Genomic DNA, 19,645 nt, shown 5'->3' on the forward strand with positions numbered 1-19,645 from the left:
AAACGGTCCAAAAATGTCATAAAATTCAAAATGGCCGACTTCCTGTTTGGTTTAGGATATACCTCCTTTTGACTTTTTTGTACGTCCCATCACGTTCCACATACCTACCAAATTTCATACAGCTAGGTGAAACCCAAAGTTGGGGCTACTCTGTAGGGGGCGCTATCGAGCCAAAATGTCATGCCGCAGCTGGACACCCCAATAATACTGGAATTTTCACCACGATTGAATTTTGTGCGAAATTTCAAAAGATTCCCAGTATCCCAAGCACCTCCTTTTTGCGATGAAACTGGTACGATAATAATAATAATAATAATAATAATAAAAAACATTAGAATAACAATAGGTCCTCCGCTCCGACTACGTCGGTGCTCGGGCCCTAATAATAATAATAAAAAACATTAGAATAACAATAGGTCCTCCGCTCCGACTACGTCGGTGCTCGGGCCCTAATAAATCCCACCAGGGACCTCCACTGTGGTAAACAAACACATAAGCTGCCTCCGTGTCGCGCTGTGCGATAATTCCATTATGCGCCGACGCAGTGTAAAATAAGAAAATGTGGCGGATTAGGATTCCGACACTCTTTGTGGACGGTGGTGGGACAGCTCCAAACACAAAAAGAAAATTAAGTATTCATGGAACATTTATCATTCCAGTATTACTCACTATTTGAGAAGAATTCAATCACCTTTAAAGTCACTGGGATGTCTGCAAACTAATGAGCGTCGTCGTCTATGATGGAGTTATGTGCCTTTTCTGTGGCCCCCAAGACAGAAAGTCTTTGTTTGTGTACATGAAAATAAGAGCGTTAAGATGATCAAGGATATTTCTTTTTTCTGCAGAAAGACAGTATGTTTCCAGATAAACATGCAGCTTTTCAAAGCACCATTGACCTTTGTCTGGATTGAAACGGTATTGTGTGGATGAACGGATGGATGTGTGGTGTGTTGACCAACTGCACATTTGCAATGGTGATGCAGTAAGAAGAGAAGAGGACACTAATGCAAGATTTGTATAAAATGAGTAGGTGAAGTGTCAATTCCTCCCTTTCGGAAACTCTTGAGAGGAAAAAATACACAATGCAGAATGTACTGTCTGGAGGTCTGCCTCACATTGTGATTGGATCTCAGCCAGGTGTGAATTTCATCCACACGGCAGCACCACATTCTTAGGAGAACAATCAACCCATAGATTTTAATAATCGCCAGACTCCGCCCCCTCCGCCAACCCTTCCTAACTAATTTATTATGATAAGATGTCATTATCCAGATAGTGTTTGTAGACGTACAGATTACATGTTAACATCAGATGTGTTTGAATTGGGGGATGGCTACCGGTGTATTCACACCAAATACGAGAAGAACTTTTGGCACGGCGCGATTTCACACAAAGTCAATGCCAAAAGGTGAGAATTTGCGCCGTTAGATGTGAATATTGTGAACGACGCGAGGCAAATGCGCGACATTTGTGAATTTTAATATCTAATTTAAATATTTCATTTAAATATTTCAACTCTTCTCATGTAATTACTAACATCCTGACAATATTGGATCCGTAATGGAGGAACAAAGTATTGTCTGTGGTCACCCAGAACTCTACGACAGTACCTCATATTTATAAAGAGACCGGACGAAACTCTGTGTACAAACGTATAAACCATCGACTGTTTGTGGTACAAACAGTAACGTCGCTGTGATTTATGCCTGGATGACGCTATTTTGAGTGTTGATGTAGCAGCTACAATAGCCTACAATAGCATAGCCTAGCAATTATCAATCCAAACTCCATTGAGAAAACAAGCATTTTAAAAGTGGCCTGCTTGTCATCTTGAGGACAGACTTTAGGGTGAATTCAGACTTTTTACAAATCGGCATCATGATGTAGTTACTTCGGCATCCATTTGATCCGTTCACTGCAGTTAAGTCACAGATTAATGTCTTCATTTTGGATTGACACAGCTGTAATAAACCTGCTGTAGTGTGCTTACAGTAAATACAGCTCTGTGAAATTCACTGAGCACCTTCGGATGATGTTTTGAACCGAGATAGGACGCCGTGTCCTATACAAAGCAGTAATATTTGGTATTTCGGCCATGAGACACTGTTGGTATCTACATGACCCCTACCGTCTTCAGTCCGCAACTGTGGTTCAGCCGAGGCAGGCACCATGAAATATATGACATATTAGGCCGGGTCATGCTGTATTGAGAACTAGAGTTGATCATGCCATGACAACGAATCCTTATTTGGTTTCCTTTCAACAGGTTTGATGTATTCTTTTACATACTGAGTTTTCTCTTCTTGCAGAACTCAAATACAGAAAACCCAAACTGTGTGGGCATCGAGGGTGTACTGGAGGCTTATTTTCAGAGCCTGAGAACTGTTCAGCTGTACGGCCCGACCAACTTCGCTCCCGTTGTCAACCAGGTGGCTCGGTGAGAGATACACGCACACACACGCACGCACACACACACACACACACACACACACACACACACACACACACACACACACACACACACACACACACACACACAGGCTGAAAGAGACCCATTTATTACCTGTACCATATGTGTTACATAATCTTGCACACACACGCTCATACATAATGTCACTCATACATAATGTCGCTCATCCATAAAATCTGTACATTTTTGTAAGTTTCATATGCATGTGTCACTTATCCTGTGGCCTCATGGGAAGGCAGCTCTTTATGTATGCATGTCATGAATGCAAACAGAGAGCGGAGACTCGGTGACAGGAAGCAATCGACGTGATGAGCAACTCGTCTGTCAATCAGCCCTGTTTTTGTAGAGAAATCACCGCTTACAATTTATGTTGTCATGTAGACATTCCAGATTATATTTACATTCAACTTAAACTGTCTTTTCCTTAAATCCACCCCCAACACTTACATACACACCCGCATACCCTCTCAGAGGACTATTTACTCTTCAGCAAGGTTCCCCTACAACCATAACGCTCATAATAAGTGGCTTAGAGAATACATTACAGTCAGCTCAAACTTCCCATGCTTTAATGAGAAGCCATAACTAGCCTGGGATTTTTTAATTTATTTATTTTAAGTGGAGAGTGGAGACTCCCTTCTCTAGTTTAGGTAGCCTCAGGGGTTTAAAGTCTGTACTCTGACCTGTCACTCAATACTTGACACAATTTGCCACAAACATCACACCACTCGTTATTATCAGTCAAATGAAAGCACACTGCTATCTCACTCTATACAATGGTGGCAGGATCCCCAATGTCCATTTAGTATGAATGTCCATCAGTCAGTTTGGAAATCATAAAAAGGAACGCTATGGAGTCAGCGTTAGGGGGTTGCTCCCCAGAAAAATAAAGAAAGCTCATTTACTGCCATTCAAAAAAAAAAATTCACTGATCACTGAAAACTGATTAGGTTGTTCAATTAAGATTAATTCTGCTCTCTCTCTCTCTCTTTCTCTGTCTGACATTGTCTCAAACATCCTCTCCCTGCCCAATTGTATGATCTGAAATACACATGAGACAACATACTTAGAGACAGCATTTCCCACAGGATTTTGTGAGACTGTGGTGGGGGGACCTCGGAACCTGTAGGGGAGTCAGAGGATCAAGAGGATTTTGTACATTTTAAAGTTAGATGCATCAATGTGGTTGCACAGAGAAACGGTGAGGTCTATCTAAGTTTGTTCTCTAGTAAACGACTTCATTATAAACACATTGATTGTATTAGCATTCATAAAACACCAACACAAACTATCACAATCACGCAACACTCATGTTACATTCTAGTTTTCCACTACACAAGAAAGTCAAATAATAATTAAAGCTGCGAGCAGCGATGAACAGGCCCTCGCCTCTTCCCGCACGTCGGGGTTACCGGCGGGACTCCAACGTATGCGGCCGAGATCGTCTGCGACAGTCGGACAACGCTCTTAGGAGTCCGATGCTTTTTTTCTGCTTGGACCGCGTGATGCAGGAAATTATGCAATGCAAATAATCCAAAGCATCCTGTATCCGCAGTGTGGTGCTACAGAACATGCACAAACATGTATTATGTTGCTCTATAACAACTGTAGACAACATTGTGTAAAAGTCATGTAAATCGGATGCCAGTTGTCAAAAAACGCAGAATTACTTTGGCCAGCAGGTGGCGCTGTGAGTATTAGTGAAAATTAGCTTGTAGACATCCTCAGGCCATGAGTGTTATCAACCACGTGAAGTTTGGGACTGTTTGGAACAAGTCCGGCTGAGTTACATCAGCTTCTTTGGGGGAGAATCACGTAAAGTAGCCGCCCGCTACGGCTAAGCCATTCCGTCAAACGTAAAGCTTTTGATAACTTTTAATCACAAAGGTCTTGAGACTGTACTGACCAAATTTGAAGTGGATCCGACAAAGTCCCTAGGAGGAGTTCGTTAAAGTATAGCGACTAGAAATGAGCCTAAATCCATTGAAAAATGACACAAAAATCAAAATGGCCAACTTCCGGTACGGTTTAGAGCATGGTCCCAAGAGACTTATTTGTAAGTCTCTCTGTGATACATGTTTGTACCAAGTTTCATACAGGTACCTTAAAAGTAGCACTGGGGCTGCTCTTTTGAAATATTGTAGGGGGCGCTATGGAGGCAATTTAAAACGGCCAAGCCAAACACCTATATAAAATATGTCTTCAGATAACCTATGACACATGGATAAAGTTCCATGAGTTTTTGACCATCCCAAGCCAGTCAACCATCAGCTTCCTTTTTCATGGCGAATGATGGGTTGCCACGGCAACAGCGTTCAACGAAAACTCCCAATATTCATGATGGTGCATCATCAACGTGTTAAGACTATCTTTACAAAATTTCAGACTGATCTGGTGAACTGGGTAGGAGGAGTAAATAAAAGTATAAAATATGACATTTCCTTTTGCCAGTAGATGGCACTATGAGTTATTGAACATTTTTCAATTGAAATGTGCTAAGAGTTGAAGTAGCATCATGCATAAGAAATTTCGTGCAGATTGAATAATGTACCTTGGAGTTATAACAACTTCTTTCTTCCCGGCCAATGAGGCAAAATGGCCGCCCCGCCACGTCAAGGTTCTTTGATGAAAACTCTAGCTTTTGATAACTTTTCATCACAAAGGTCTTCAGAGCATCCCGACCAAATTTGAAGTCGATCGCATGAATTCTCTAGGAGGAGTTCGTTCAAATACAAAGGCTGAAAACGCAAAAAATCACCAAAAAACTTAAATTGAATGAATTACTGTAGCGCCCCCTATGGGTTGAATGGAATGAAAATTGCAGGCTATGTTCCACCATGCAATATGCACAAATACTGCAAATTTGGTGATTTTAGGATACACGGTTGAGAAGTTATGTGTATTGAAAAACAAGCCACGCCCCAAGAAGTTTATTGGTCCGTATCTTCTTAACGCTTTAAGATATCATCAAGCTTTTGATAGCTTCATGTGATCTTGATCCAATAATGATCCCCAGAAAATTTGGTAGCAATCGGACCAAGTGTGTAGGAGGAGTTCTCAAAAATGTGTTTTTCACAAAATTCAAGATGGCGGAAAATTTTTCCAGGCGGAGATTAGGGGTCTGAGAGGCGTTTTTGTAGAGCTAGTGGATCTGGACATGTGTGTTGAATTTCAAGTAAATCGAACATACTGGCCGAGGGGCGTTGCCGGTCCAACTTTGAGGGGGCGCTACAGAGCCATTTTTTTTCACACAAATATACAACCTATATCATACCCCAAGTTTCACCAGACCTGACAAGACTGCAAAATTTGGTGAGTTTTCATGCATGACAAGTTCCCCAGAAATGCTCCCAAAGAGGAAAAATAAAAATCAGAATAATAATAAAACCCCTTAGAAACTCAATAGGGCCTTCGCTGGCCCGACGTTGTCGGTGGCTCGGGCCCTAATAATACCCCATAGAATTTCAATAGGGCCTTTGCTGGCCCGATGTTGTCGGTGGCTCGGGCCCTAATAAAACCCCTTAGAAACTCAATAGGGCCTTCGCTGGCCCGACGTTGTCGGTGGCTCGGGCCCTAATAAAAACTCTTCGAATCTCAATAGGGCCTTCGCTGGCCCGACGTTGTCGGTGGCTCGGGCCCTAATAATACCCCATAGAATTTCAATAGGGCCTTCGCTGGCCCGACGTTGTCGGTGGCTCGGGCCCTAATAATAATACCCCATAGAATTTCAATAGGGCCTTCGCTGGCCCGACGTTGTCGGTGGCTCGGGCCCTAATAATAATAATAATACTCCATAGAATTTCAATAGGGCCTTCGCTGGCCCGACGTTGTCGGTGGCTCGGGCCCTAATAATAATAATAATAATAATACCCCATAGAATTTCAATAGGGCCTTCGCTGGCCTGACGTTGTCGGTGGCTCGGGCCCTAATAATAAACATTCAAATCTCAATAGGGCCTTCGCTGGCCCGACGTTGTCGGTGGCTCGGGCCCTAATAATTCTTTGAATTACAATAGGGCCTTCACCCGACTTCGTCGGTGCTCGGGCCCTAACCAGTACAATTTCAATAGGGCCTTCACTGGCCCGACGTTGTCGGTGGCTCGGGCCCTAATAAAAACTCTTAGAAACTCAATAGGGCCTTCGCTGGCCCGACGTTGTCAGTGGCTCGGGCCCTCATAATAATACCCCATAGAATTTCAAAAGTGCCTTCGTTGGCCCGACGTTGTCGGTGGCTCGGGCCCTAATAATAATAATAATACCCCATAGAATTTCAATAGGGCCTTCGCTGGCCCAACGTTGTCGGTGGCTCGGGCCCTAATAATAATACCCCATACAATTTCAATAGGGCCTTCGCTGGCCCGACGTTGTCGGTGGCTCGGGCCCTAATAATAATCTTTAGAATCTCAATAGGGCCTTCGCTGGCCCGACGTTGTCAGTGGCTCGGGCCCTAATAATAATCTTTAGAATCTCAATAGGGCCTTCGCTGGCCTGACGTTGTCGGTGGCTCGGGCCCTAATAATAATAATTCTTTGAATTACAATAGGGCCTTCGCCCGACTTCGTCGGTGCTCGGGCCCTGATAATAATACCCCATAGAATTTCAATAGGGCCTTCGCTGGCACGACGTTGTCGGTGGCTCGGGCCCTAATAATAAGTAAAGCAGTTTGTTAAGTAATTAATATACTGAAAATCGGACACTAGATAAGCACACACACAGTGACATGCAGTGTCAACTGAGAGACTTTGTAGCTTTGTAGCCCATATACATACGGAGATAATTTAACCCTTTGTTGTACAATATACTGAGATATTGAGATCTGCGATAAATCTGCAACAGCTGAGAGACTTTGTAGCTGCAGCATTAGCATTAGCTTTACGCCACGGGGATCTGTAGTCCATATACATACGGCAATAATTTAACCCTTTGTTGTACAATATCATTGTTTGTTTATGATTGATTGTAATGTTTTCTATCTGTTTGTAAATCATATGATGGTGGACGCATGGTAAATGATGATAGTTAAAGAGGTTTAATTGTTTGTTGATGGTATTATAAGTACATTCTGGTTCACTGGAGGAAAAGGAAAAGTTGTTTGGTCATTGAGTGAAATCCAGTTAAAATCCTCTGGTAGTGGGGAAAGTGCACATGTTTAGGAACATAACTTGACAGTGTGTGTGTGTGTGTGTAGCTGGTAATGCGGGGATCCCAGCAGGGAGAAGGAAGACCTGCTGTCTGACTCACTGTTTGATTGGCTCACACTCTGTCTGGCCCGATGCAGAGAGCAGGCAAAATGGCAAACTGTCTCTCTCTTTCTCTCTTTGCACCTTCCTGTCTGCTGTATACTTCCATGTCTGTCACCATGTCTGTCTCTAAATCCGTCCCTCATGTTTTTTCTATTTTCCACCCTCTCTCTGTCTCTGCAGAATAACAGGGAAGAGCATCAGCAGGTGAAACGGTAGCAAATCTCCCTGTTACCTTGTGGGCACCGCAGCAATCTTCCCTGTCACCTCAGTTATCCTTTACGAGCCATTGCCTTTTTCCGGGCCTTCTCTCTCTGGCTCTTCTGTTGTAAATGCTTCTAGCACAGGAATATTCATATTTACTTATTCATTAGAGCAGCAGTGCAATATTACATAGATGTGCGGTTCATGAAAGTTTGAAAACATTTTTTTTTTCAAGCTTTACTGGAAAGAAAGACCCTCCAAAACAAGAGCTCCAGCGACAAGCATAGTTTTCTAATCTTCTTGACTTTAAGACAATTACAACAAAAGAATGATGTGTTAAGTCACATGATCATCTTCTACAAAATGTTTAGATTTGATGGTACACACTAGGCTATTCTGTCTAACTAATTGTGTAATCCTGTCACAACAAGGGGAAACAAAACGTAGACTCTTAAATCTGGGTTGTGTTTGTGAGTGTAGGCTGGTTATGTGTTTCCAATTATAACATAAATAGTATTTCCAGAGACCATCACAGATAACGATCCAGCTTTTCTGCCCACAAAGACACACAGTGGCGTCAGGCAACACACAAGTGCACAGAGACAAAAAGTTGGACCAAAGAAGCAGTAAAAAGAATACAATACGTGTAAACACACACTTACTGTTGGAGAGGAGCAGCGTACAATTCATTGGCTGTGAAAATATGATCCTTGTTCCAATGAGTTACTGCAAATGGAAAGAGTTGTTGCATGTGGCCGTGTATATTTACGTATATATGGATTATACCATGCCACTTCCTCCTCCTCCTCCTCCTCCTCCTCCTCCTATCTCCTTCTCTTTAATGCTACTCTAAACCTCCCACATGGATGGCAACAAAAAAAGAAGAGGTGGATGAAGAGGAGGAAGACCGAACAGGAAGTGCTGGACCGACATAAGGAAGGACAGGGCGTTTAATTAAGAGGAAAAGGAAGAGGAGGACGAGCCAGAGTGGAAGCGGGGAGAGCAGATGAAACGAGGATGTAGAGGGACAGCAAGTCAGTGTTAGTGGAGAGGGAGGATAGATGGAGTCGTCAAAATGAAAAAAAAGGTGCATCGAATGATCACAAAGGAAAAAGTATCTGGAGACATGAAAAAAACAACACAAAGATGAGAGAAAAAAGGACAGGAAATAAAGTTTGGGAGCTTTGAAGCTCTTGAGCCCACAGCTGAACAACACAGCACTGCTACACTCCATGTGATTATGCAACCACAATCACACGCAACGGGGACGTAATAAATTATTGATTCATTTTGGGCTAAAAATACAATAGCAGGTAATACAGACAAAATCCACTAAAAACTAAACATCGGCTGTGCTCCAATAAAGATGTATTGGTGAAATTGTATTTGTTTTTAAAAAAGAGCTTGAAGGATGACGTGCTGCAGGGTTGAGCAGGAAGACAAGGTTTGATAACTTATTCATACCTATGTATGTTGATTGAAGCATTGACCTTGTGGGGATAATAAAGTGTGATGCATAAGGTTCCGATACTTCAACGTTGTGAAATGTAAAACAAAACGACAAAAGGTAAAAAATCTAAAGAAATCACAAAAAATAAAATGCAAATGTTACCGGAGCAGAGAATTAAGTCATTTTAGTGCATGTGAGTCTCTCAGTTATGCCTCACTGGCTAGCTAATGGCCGCTGCTCTGCAATGCGCTTCTATGACAGTTACCACTGACAGCGCCGTCGTGGTTAGCTTTGTGGTAATTCTTTGTCTCTTTGTGGTTGTTCTGTGTCTCTTCGCAGTCACTTCAAACTGAGGCCCTGTTCAGTAAACAAACCATGATACTATTTGTAGTGATTTTGTTTGTCTTTGTGGTCATCTCTATGAAGTTGTTTAGCGTCTCTTTGAAGTTGTGTTGTATCTATTTGTGGTCATTTTGCGACTCTGTTTTGCAAGATATGAAGCTCTCGAGTAAGTTCAGACAGGAAGACTATACTATTGCATGCCTAAGCCCGTAGTTTATTTCTCAAACATCTGCCAATCACTCCTCATGCTCAGTCATAATTTCATTGCTGTGATTGTTTGAGGCTGTCAATCATAATATCAGCTCTTTAGATCAGCTGGTCTCTTCTATCCAATAGTACAATGAAACAATTACATTGTTAGCCTATCATCTTTCTGCTGTCTCTCTTAAATATGATTGTCTCTCTACCTTCAGTATGTTCATGCTGCTGATACGCACCCCTCCATCTCCTCATCTCCTCCCAGTCTTCATCAGCTTCATAATCTTTCTATCAGCCTGATCAGCTACCACCACCACCAGTGCCTGGACTCCACGGGGGGGGGGTTATCTTGCTGACACTCAGGGTAGACATCCCTCCATTACAAATCTCCCTGTAGAGTCCAAGCTCCTAAGACTCAAGACTTTATCATCACATATCATCTGTTAATAATAAACAATTATCTTTATTGTATCTGACTTGTCTCTCCTGATTGAAATGTGAACAGTCACTTCATAATGAGGCCTTGGTCCAGGAGCCCCTGGGCCTGTACCCTGTAGGCCTGTTCAGTGAACCATCAATAATACTAATAAGCGTGAGGAAAACGACCCATCATCAATCTATCCTGAAAGGAGGGCATCAGGAGGCCCAGAAATGTTTCCCAGTGGGCTGTTACACAAATGGGGCTAATGCTGCTCGTTTACCTGGTTGTGTCCCACGGCTCTGCACGTCTCTTTACCGTTTCTGTGGAAGTATTTCCTGATAGAACTTGTAACTGACTCGTTTTACTTGAATAGGATGAAAAAATTGAAACGCGGCTCTGCATTTGTAGACCTCCAAGGGTAAATGAACTTGTAATTTTATGGCCATGTGGAGCCAGCGATCGGACGGTCGATCCTCTGATTGAAGGGCGCACCGCTCTACCACTGAGCCACAGTTGCCCCACAGGGTTCAACAACAAGGATTTTTACTTGATTATAAAGAGTCACCGTACAATAACAAAAACTTGATTGCCATTTTAAAGCTGCACAAATCTGAGATTCAGAGTTACTGCGATGTTGTCATTCAAGAACGAGTCGAAGCCCCCAGGAGTTAAAAACCACCAGTGCTCTGTGTAGGTGATCTAAAGGGGTTGGCATATTTTACAGAGCAGGGTATCATTAACCTTTATGGTGACACTGACATGCTCTATGGGGAGCGCCCTGAGTGCCTTTGTGTCCAAAACCCTGCTCTGACAAAAACATTGGAATTAAATACAGCTTTCTGCTGGAAGCAACAAGGTTAGTGGTAATCTACGCTGGCTGAGATGTACATGTACTAACAGGAGCTCTATGTTAATCACACCAAAACAGGTTCCCACTTAAATGAAAAGCTCTATAGCGCTACTTGAGGTCAAAAACTCCACAGGGAACCTTTAACTCTGTAATAGGTGTGTAACACAAAGCATTACAAAATGATCTGTACATGATTGACGGGACTTATACCATTTGTTAAAAAAAAAATCTTTAGCTGCCCACAAAATATAAAAAATAACATTTACAATATTAAAGCTGCAAGCAGCGATGAACGGGCCCTCGCCTCCTCCCGCACGTCGGGGGTGCCGACGGGACTCCAACATATGCAGCCGAGATCGTCTGCGACAGTCGGACAACGCGCGTCGGAGTCCGATGATTTTTTTCTGCTTGGACCGCGTGACGCAGGAAATGATGCTATGCAAATAGTCCACAGCATCCTGTATCCGCTGTGTGGTGCTACAGAGCATGCAAAAACATGTTTTATGTTGCTCTATAGCAACTGTAGACGACATTGTGTAAAAGTCATGTAAATCGGATGCCAGTTGTCAAAAAACGCATAATTACTTTGGCCAGCAGGTGGCGCTGTGAGTATTAGTGAAAATTAGCTTGTAGACATCCTCAGGCCATGAGTGTTATCAAGCATGGGAAGTTTAGGAGCGTTTGGAACAAGTCCGGCTGAGTTACATCAGCTTTTTTCATGGGGAGTCACGTAAAGTAGCCGCCCGCTACGGCTAAGCCATTCTGTCAAACGTCAAGCTTTTGATAACTTTTAATCACAAAGGTCTTGAGACTGTACCGACCAAATTTGAAGTGGATCCGACAAAGTGCCTATGAGGAGTTCGTTAAAGAATAGCGACTAGAAATGAGCCTAAATCCATTGAAAAATGACACAAAAATCAAAATGGCCGACTTCCGGTACGGTTTAGAGCATGGTCCCAAGAGACTTATTTGTAAGTCTCTCTGAGATACATAATCCTACCAAGTTTCATACAGGTACCTCAAACGTAGCGCTGGGGCTGCTCTTTTGAAATTTTGTAGGGGGCGCTATGGAGGCAATTTAAAACGGCCAAGCCAAACACCCATATAAAATATGTCCTCCCATTACCTATAACACATGTATAAAGTTCCATGAGTTTTTGAGCATCGCAAGCCACTGATCCATCCGCCTACTTTTTCATGGCGAATGATGCGTTGCCGCGGCAACAGCGTTCAACGAAAACTCCCAATATTCATGATGGTGCATCATCAACGTGTTAAGACTATCTTTACAAAATTTCAGACTGATCTGGTTAACTGGCTAGGAGGAGTAAATAAAAGTATAAAATATGACATTTCCTTTTGCCAGTAGGTGGCGCTATGAGTTATTGAACATTTTTCAATTGAAATGTGCTAAAGGTTAAAATAACATTATGCATAAGAAATTTCGTGCAGATTGAATAATGTACCTTGGAGTTATAACAACTTCTTTCTTCCCGGCCAATGAGGCAAAATGGCCGCCCCGCCACGTCAAGTTTCTTCGATGAAAACTCTAGCATTTGATAACTTTTCATCACAAAGGTTGTAAGAGCATCCTGACCAAATTTGAAGTCGATCGCATGAATTCTCTAGGAGGAGTTCGTTCAAATACAAAGGCTGAAAATGCGAAAAATCACCAAAAAACTGAAATTGAGTGAATTACTGTAGCGCCCCCTATTGGTTGAATGGACTGAAAATTACAGGGGATGTTCCACCATGCGATGGGCACATGTACTGCAAATTTGGTGATTTTAGGATACACGGTTGAGAAGTTATATGTATTGATAAACAAGCCACGCCCCAAGAATGTCATTGGTCCATATCTTCTAAACGTTTTAAGATATCAACAATCTGTTAATAACTTCATGTGATCTTGATCCAATAATGATCCACAGCAAATTTGGTAGCAATCGGACTAAGCGTGTAGGAGGAGTTTGAAAAAATGAGTTTTTCACAAAATTCAAGATGGCGAAAAATTTTGGGAGGCGGACCTTAGGGGTCTGAGAGGCTTTTTTGTAGATCTAACGGATCTAGACATTTGTGTTGAATTTCAAGTAAATCGGACATACTGGCCGAGGGGCGTCGCCGGTCCGACTTGTAGGGGGCGCTAGAGAGCCATTTTTTTACACTGAAATACGCAACCTATGTCAGATGGCTATTTTCGCCAGACCTGACAAGTCTGCAAAATTTGGTGAGTTTTCATGCATGGCAAGTATCCCAAAAATGCCCCCAAAGTGTAAAAATAAAAATCATAATTAAAGCTGCAAGCAGCGATGAACGGGCCCTCGCCTCCTCCCGCACGTCGGGGGTGCCGGCGGGACTCCAACTTACGCGGCCGAGAACGTCTGCGACCGTCGGACAACGCGCCTATGAAACCAATGCTTTTTTTCTGCTTTGACCGCGTGATGCTAGAAATGATGCTACGCAAATAATCCACCACTTCCTTTATCTGCTGTGTGGCGCTACAGAAGACCCGCAAACATGCATTAAGTTGCTTTATATGAACTCGAAAGCTTATTGTGTAAATGTCATGTAATTCGGATGCTGTTTGTCAGAAAACGCAGATTTCCTTTGGCCAGCAGGTGGCGCTGTGAGTATTAGTGAAAATTAGCTTGTAGACATCCTCAGGCCATGAGTGTTATCAAGCATGGGAAGTTTAGGAGCGTTTGGCACAAGTCCGGCTGAGTTACATCAGCTTTTTCATGGGGAGTCACGTAAAGTAGCCGCCCGCTACGGCTAAGCCATTCCGTCAAACGTAAAGTTTTTGATAAATTTTAATCACAAAGGTCTTGAGACTGTACCTACCAAATTTGAAGTGGATCCGACAAAGTGCCTAGGAGGAGTTTGTGAAAGTATAGCGACTAGAAATGAGCCTAAATCCATTGAAAAATGACACAAAAATCAAAATGGCCGACTTCCGGTACGGTTTAGAGCATGGTCCCAAGAGACTTATTTGTAAGTCTCTCTGAGATACATAATACTACCAAGTTTCATACAGGTACCTCAAACGTAGCGCTGGGGCTGCTCTTTTGAAATATTGTAGGGGGCGCTATGGAGGCAATTTAAAACGGCCAAGCCAAACACCCATATAAAATATGTCCTCCCATTACCTATAACACATCTATTAAGTTCCATGAGTTTTTGAGCATCGCAAGCCACTGATCCATCAGCCTACTTTTTCATGGCGAATGATGCGTTGCCGCGGCAACAGCGTTCAACGAAAACTCCCAATATTCATGATGGTGCATCATCAACATGTTAAGACTATCTTTACACAATTTCAGACTGATCTGGTGAACTGGCTAGGAGGAGTAAATAAAAGTATAAAATATGACATTTCCTTTTGCCAGTAGGTGGCGCTATGAGTTATTGAACATTTTTCAATTGAAATGTGCTAAGAGTTGAAGTAGCATCATGCATAACAAATTTCGTGCAGATTGGATAATGTTCCTTGGAGTTATAACAACTTCTTTCTTCCAGGCCAATGAGGCAAAATGGCCGCCCCGCCACGTCAAGGTTCTTTGATGAAAACTCTAGCTTTTGATAACTTTTCATCACAAAGGTCTTAAGAGCATCCTGACCAAATTTGAAGTCAATCGCATGAATTCTCTAGGAGGAGTTCATTCAAATACAAAGGCTGAAAACGTGAAAAATCACCAAAAAACTGAAATTGAGTGAATTACTGTAGCGCCCCCTATAGGTTGAATGGTCTGAAAATTACAGGGTATGTTCCGCCATGCAATGTTCACATATACTGCAAATTTGGTGATTTTAGGATACACGGTTGAGAAGTTATGTGTATTGAAAAACAAGCCACGCCCCAAGATGTTCATTGGTCCGTATCTTCTAAACGCTTTAACATATCAACAAGCTTTCGATAACTTCATGTGATCTAGATCCAATAATGATCCACAGAAAATTTGGTAGCAATCGGACTTAGCATGTAGGAGTAGTTCAAAAAAATGTGTTTTTCACAAAATTCAAGATGGCGGAAAATTTATCCAGCCGGAGCTCAGGGGTCTGGGAGGCTTTTTTTTAGATCTAGTGGATGTGGACATCTGTGTTGAATTTCAAGTAAATCGGACATACTGGCCGAGGGGCGTCGCCGGTCCGACATGTAGGGGGCGCTACAGAGCCATTTTTTTTCACACAAATATACAACCTATATCATACCCCAAGTTTCACCAGACCTGACAAGACTGCAAAATTTGGTGAGTTTTCATGCATGACAAGTTCCCCAGAAATGCTCCCAAACGATAAAAATAAAAATCATAATAATAATATTAAAGCTGCAAGCAGCATTGATCGGGCCCTCGCAACGTCACACACGTCGAGGGTACTGGCAGGACTCTGGTTGATGCGGCAATGCATTTCTGTGACCATCATACACTGCATGCACAAGTTAGATGATATTTCCTGCGTCGACCAGCAGCATAGCAAGACCATGTTGCCAGGTCTTAAGCCTCAAATGTTTTGAGTGTACCTCCGATACAATCATAAATGTAAGCCTGTTAAGATCATTAAGAAAATGAACGTGTGAATGTGCTTCAGTATTTGTAACATAACAGACTGTCAGGTTACTGGGATGGAGTTCAACTCCCTGCAGTGTCCTACTGATTGTATTTGGACTTACATGAAAGTTAACAGAACAGCAGTGTCATTTGTTTTTACTTGAACACTTTAATTTGACACTGTTTTCATTTTAAGCTCTTCTGTAACTTTAGATTGTAGTGTGAAGCATTCATTGTAACATTTAACCTGATTCTCATGTAGAAGCTCTGGACAGATCATTTATACTAATGCCCACTGACATGGTTTGAAAAACACTGTTAATTAGGGCCCGAGCACCGACGTAGTCGGAGCGGAGGACCTATTGTTATTCTAATGTTTTTTATTATTACTATTATTATTATTATTATTATTATTATTATTATTATTATTATTATTATCGTACCAGTTTCATCGCAAAAAGGAGGTGCTTGGGATACTGGGAATCTTTTGAAATTTGGCACAAAATTCAATCGTGTTGAAAATTCCAGTATTATTGGGGTGTCCAGCTGCGGCATGACTTTTTGGCTCGATAGCGCCCCCTACAGAGTAGCCCCAACTTTGGGTTTCACCTAGCTGTATGAAATTTGGTAGGTATGTGGAACGTGATGGGACGTACAAAAAAGTCAAAAAGAGGTATATCCTAAACCAAACAGGAAGTCGGCCATTTTGAATTTGATGACGTTTTTGGACCGTTTCAAGGCGCCGTACTTTAACGAACTCCTCCTAGAGATTAAACCCGATTGCCTTCAGATTTGGTCAGTATGCTCTTGAGACCTTGGCAGTGAAACGATACTCAAAGATCAAAAAGTTATCGAACTATGTGTCCGTGGCGTGGCGGCAAAAAAACACCATTCGCCATGAAACAGGAAGTTGTTGTAACTCGGCTGTACATTGCCTAATCTGCTCCAAATTTCTCATATGTCATAACATCCTGACCCTGAACACATGTATATGACAATTTTGAATCATAGTAATAGCGCCACCTAGTGGCAACAGGAAGTCATAGGTTGTGTACTTTGACACCGTACTGCTCACAGATTAATCGGATCCCTCTCAAATTTTGTCACAAAAGCCTTAAGACCTTGATAATGCTTCATTGTGAAAATTGTAGGAAGTTGTCGAAGCGTGGCGACGTGGCGGCTCTGCGAATTTCGATCCTTCGCCGTGAACAAATAAACTGATGTAACTCGACTCCGCATCATCAGACCTTTACCAGATTTCCCATGTTTGATGAGTCTGTGGTCCTGAAGACATCTACAGAACAATTTTGTATAATAGTCATAGCGCCACCTACTGGTAACAGGAAGTAAAAGTCTCTATACTTTGGCATGTTTCTCTTAGTCGATAAATCTGATGAACATCAAATTAGTTCCACACAAATATAAGAAGTTCATAATGCCAGTTCTCTAAGCTTTTGATGTTTCGTCAAACGCCGTTGTCGTGGCGACGCAGTCTTCGCCGTGAAAAACGAAGATGCTTTTGAGGGGCTAAAAATGCTTGAAACATAAGCAAACTTGGCACACAGATTTAAAGCCAAAAGTTTAGTTACATGTTATGGTTCTATTGCTCTAGAGTGGAGAGTCGGCTCAATAGCGCCCCCTACAATATTTCGACAAAGCAGCCCTCGCAGTACGTTAGACCTAGATGTTTGAAATTTGGTAGGAATATGTATCACATGTGGACTTAAATAAAAGTATCTTGGGGCAATGCCCTAAACCCAACCGGAAGTCAGCCATTTTGAATTTAGTCTGAATTTCTATTGTCGTTTTTGCAATTTCCAGGCGCGCTACTTTAACGAACTCCTCCTAGGGAATAATCAAATCAACTTCAAATTTGGTCAGTACAATCTAAAGATCTTTGTGATGAAAAGTTACTCAAAGGTTGTTGTTTTGTGAAAGGCCGTTGCCGTGGCGATGCATTCTTCGCCACGAAAAACAAAAGTGTTTTTGAGGGGCTAAAAATGCTCAAAACGTAACCAAACTTGTCAAACACATTTAAAGTCCTGAATGTAGTTATCTGATGTGATTTTAATGCTTCAGAGCGGCAAGTTGGCTCGATAGCGCCCCCTACAAATTTTTGACGATGCAGCCCTCGCAGTACGTTTCACCTAGCTGTATAAAATTTGGTAAGCAGATGTATCACATGTAGACTTAACAAAAAGTCTTAGGGGTTCATGCTCTAAACCCAACCGGAAGTCAGCCATTTTGAATTTTGTATGAATTTCTCCTGTTTTTTTCCATTTCCATGTGCTGTACTCTGAACTCCTCCTAGGGAATTAATCCGATCAACTTGTAATTTGGTCAGAACAATCTAAAGACCGTAGCGATTAAAAGTTACTAAAAGCTTGAGGTTTCATCAAACAACATGGACTTGGTGTAGCGGCCATTTTACATGGTTCGCAATCATCCACCAAGCTGTTGTAACTCAACTGTACTTTGACAAAACTGTCCCAAACTTGATATGCTTGATTACCGTCATGATTTTAGGACTTTTGCATGCCAATATTAACTCATAGACATAGCACCACCTACTGGCAACCACAGAAGTAAGCAGGATTCTTTAATTACAGCAGCCCAAACACTGAATTTATTTAAAGGGTTCGTGTGCACACCATGAGAAAAAGACTTCTCTGATCTAAATATGTGCAAACTAAGATGCTTGGAGAGCAAAAGTTAGACAACAGTGGTTCTCAAACCATGTCAGTGGGCATTAGTATAAATGATCTGTCCAGAGCTTCTACATGAAAATCACGTTAAATGTTACAATGAATGCTTCACACTACAATCTAAAGTTATAGAAGAGCTTAAAATGAAAACAGTGTTAAATTAAAGTGTTAAAGTAAAAGCAAATGACAATACTGTTCTGTTAACTTTCATGTAAGTTCAAATACAATCAGCAGGACACTGCAGGGAGTTGAACCCCATTCCAGTAAACTGACGGTCTGTTATTTTATAAACACTGAAACACATTCACACATATTCATTTTCTTAATGATCTTAACAGGCTTACATTTATGATTGTATCGGAGGTACACTCAAAACATTTGAGGCTTAAGACCTGGCAACATGATCTTGCTACGCTGCTGGTTGAGGCAGGAAATACTGTTTAACTCGTGCACGCAAGGTATGATGGTCACAGAAATGCATGGTTGCGTCAACCAGAGTCCTGCCAGTACCCTCGACGTGCGTGAAGTTGCGAGGGCCCGATCAATGCTGCTTGCAGCTTTAATTAACTTTTGTTCTCCAAGCATCTTAGTTTGCACATATTTAGATCAGAGAAGTCTTTTTCTCATGGTGTGCCCACAAACCCTGTTTGGGCCGCTGTTATGATAGAATTCAGTTTACGTCCGTGGTTGCCAGTAGGTGGCGCTATGACTATGAGTTAATATTGGCATGTAGAAGTCCTAAAATCACGACAGCAATCAAGCATGTCAAGTTTGGGGCAGTTTTGACAAAGTAAGGTTGAGTTACAAAAGCTTGATGGATGATGGCGAATCATGTAAAATTGCCGCGACACCAAGTCCATGTTATCCGATGAAACATCAAGCTTTTAGTAACTTTTAATCGTTAAGGTCTTTAGGTTGTTCTGACCAAATTCTAAGCTGATCGGATTATTTCCCTAGGAGGAGTTCGTAGTGCAGCACCTGGAAAAGGAAATAAAACCACAAGAAATTCATACAAAATTCAAATTGGCTGACTTCCGGTTGGGTTTAGAGCATGGACCCCTAAGACTTTTTTTTAAGTCTACATGTGATACACCTGCTTACTTAATTTCATACATCTAGGTGAAACGTACTGAGAGGGCTGCATTGTCGAAATATTGTAGGGGGCGCTATCGAGCCGAGTTGCCACTCTGAAGCATTAAAATCACATCAGATAACTACA

The 19,645-nt window shown here is 42.0% G+C and overlaps 1 protein-coding gene across 1 annotated transcript in view; it reads left to right on the top strand.

Moving 5' to 3' along the window:
• The window catches only part of LOC137874052 (copine-9-like), a 237,599-nt gene that overhangs the window by 150,467 nt on the left and 67,487 nt on the right, over positions 1 to 19,645 (top strand). Inside the window, exon 16 of the mRNA XM_068712676.1 lies at positions 2,310 to 2,437. Within this exon, the coding sequence (XP_068568777.1) occupies positions 2,310 to 2,437 (128 nt within the window). The remainder of the gene's footprint in view (positions 1 to 2,309; positions 2,438 to 19,645) is intronic.

The sequence above is a fragment of the Cebidichthys violaceus genome, unplaced genomic scaffold (assembly GCF_023349555.1).
Source record: "Cebidichthys violaceus isolate CVI_PGR_0920_01 unplaced genomic scaffold, fCebVio1.0.p SCAF_17, whole genome shotgun sequence".
NCBI classification, from domain to species: domain Eukaryota; kingdom Metazoa; phylum Chordata; class Actinopteri; order Perciformes; family Stichaeidae; genus Cebidichthys; species Cebidichthys violaceus.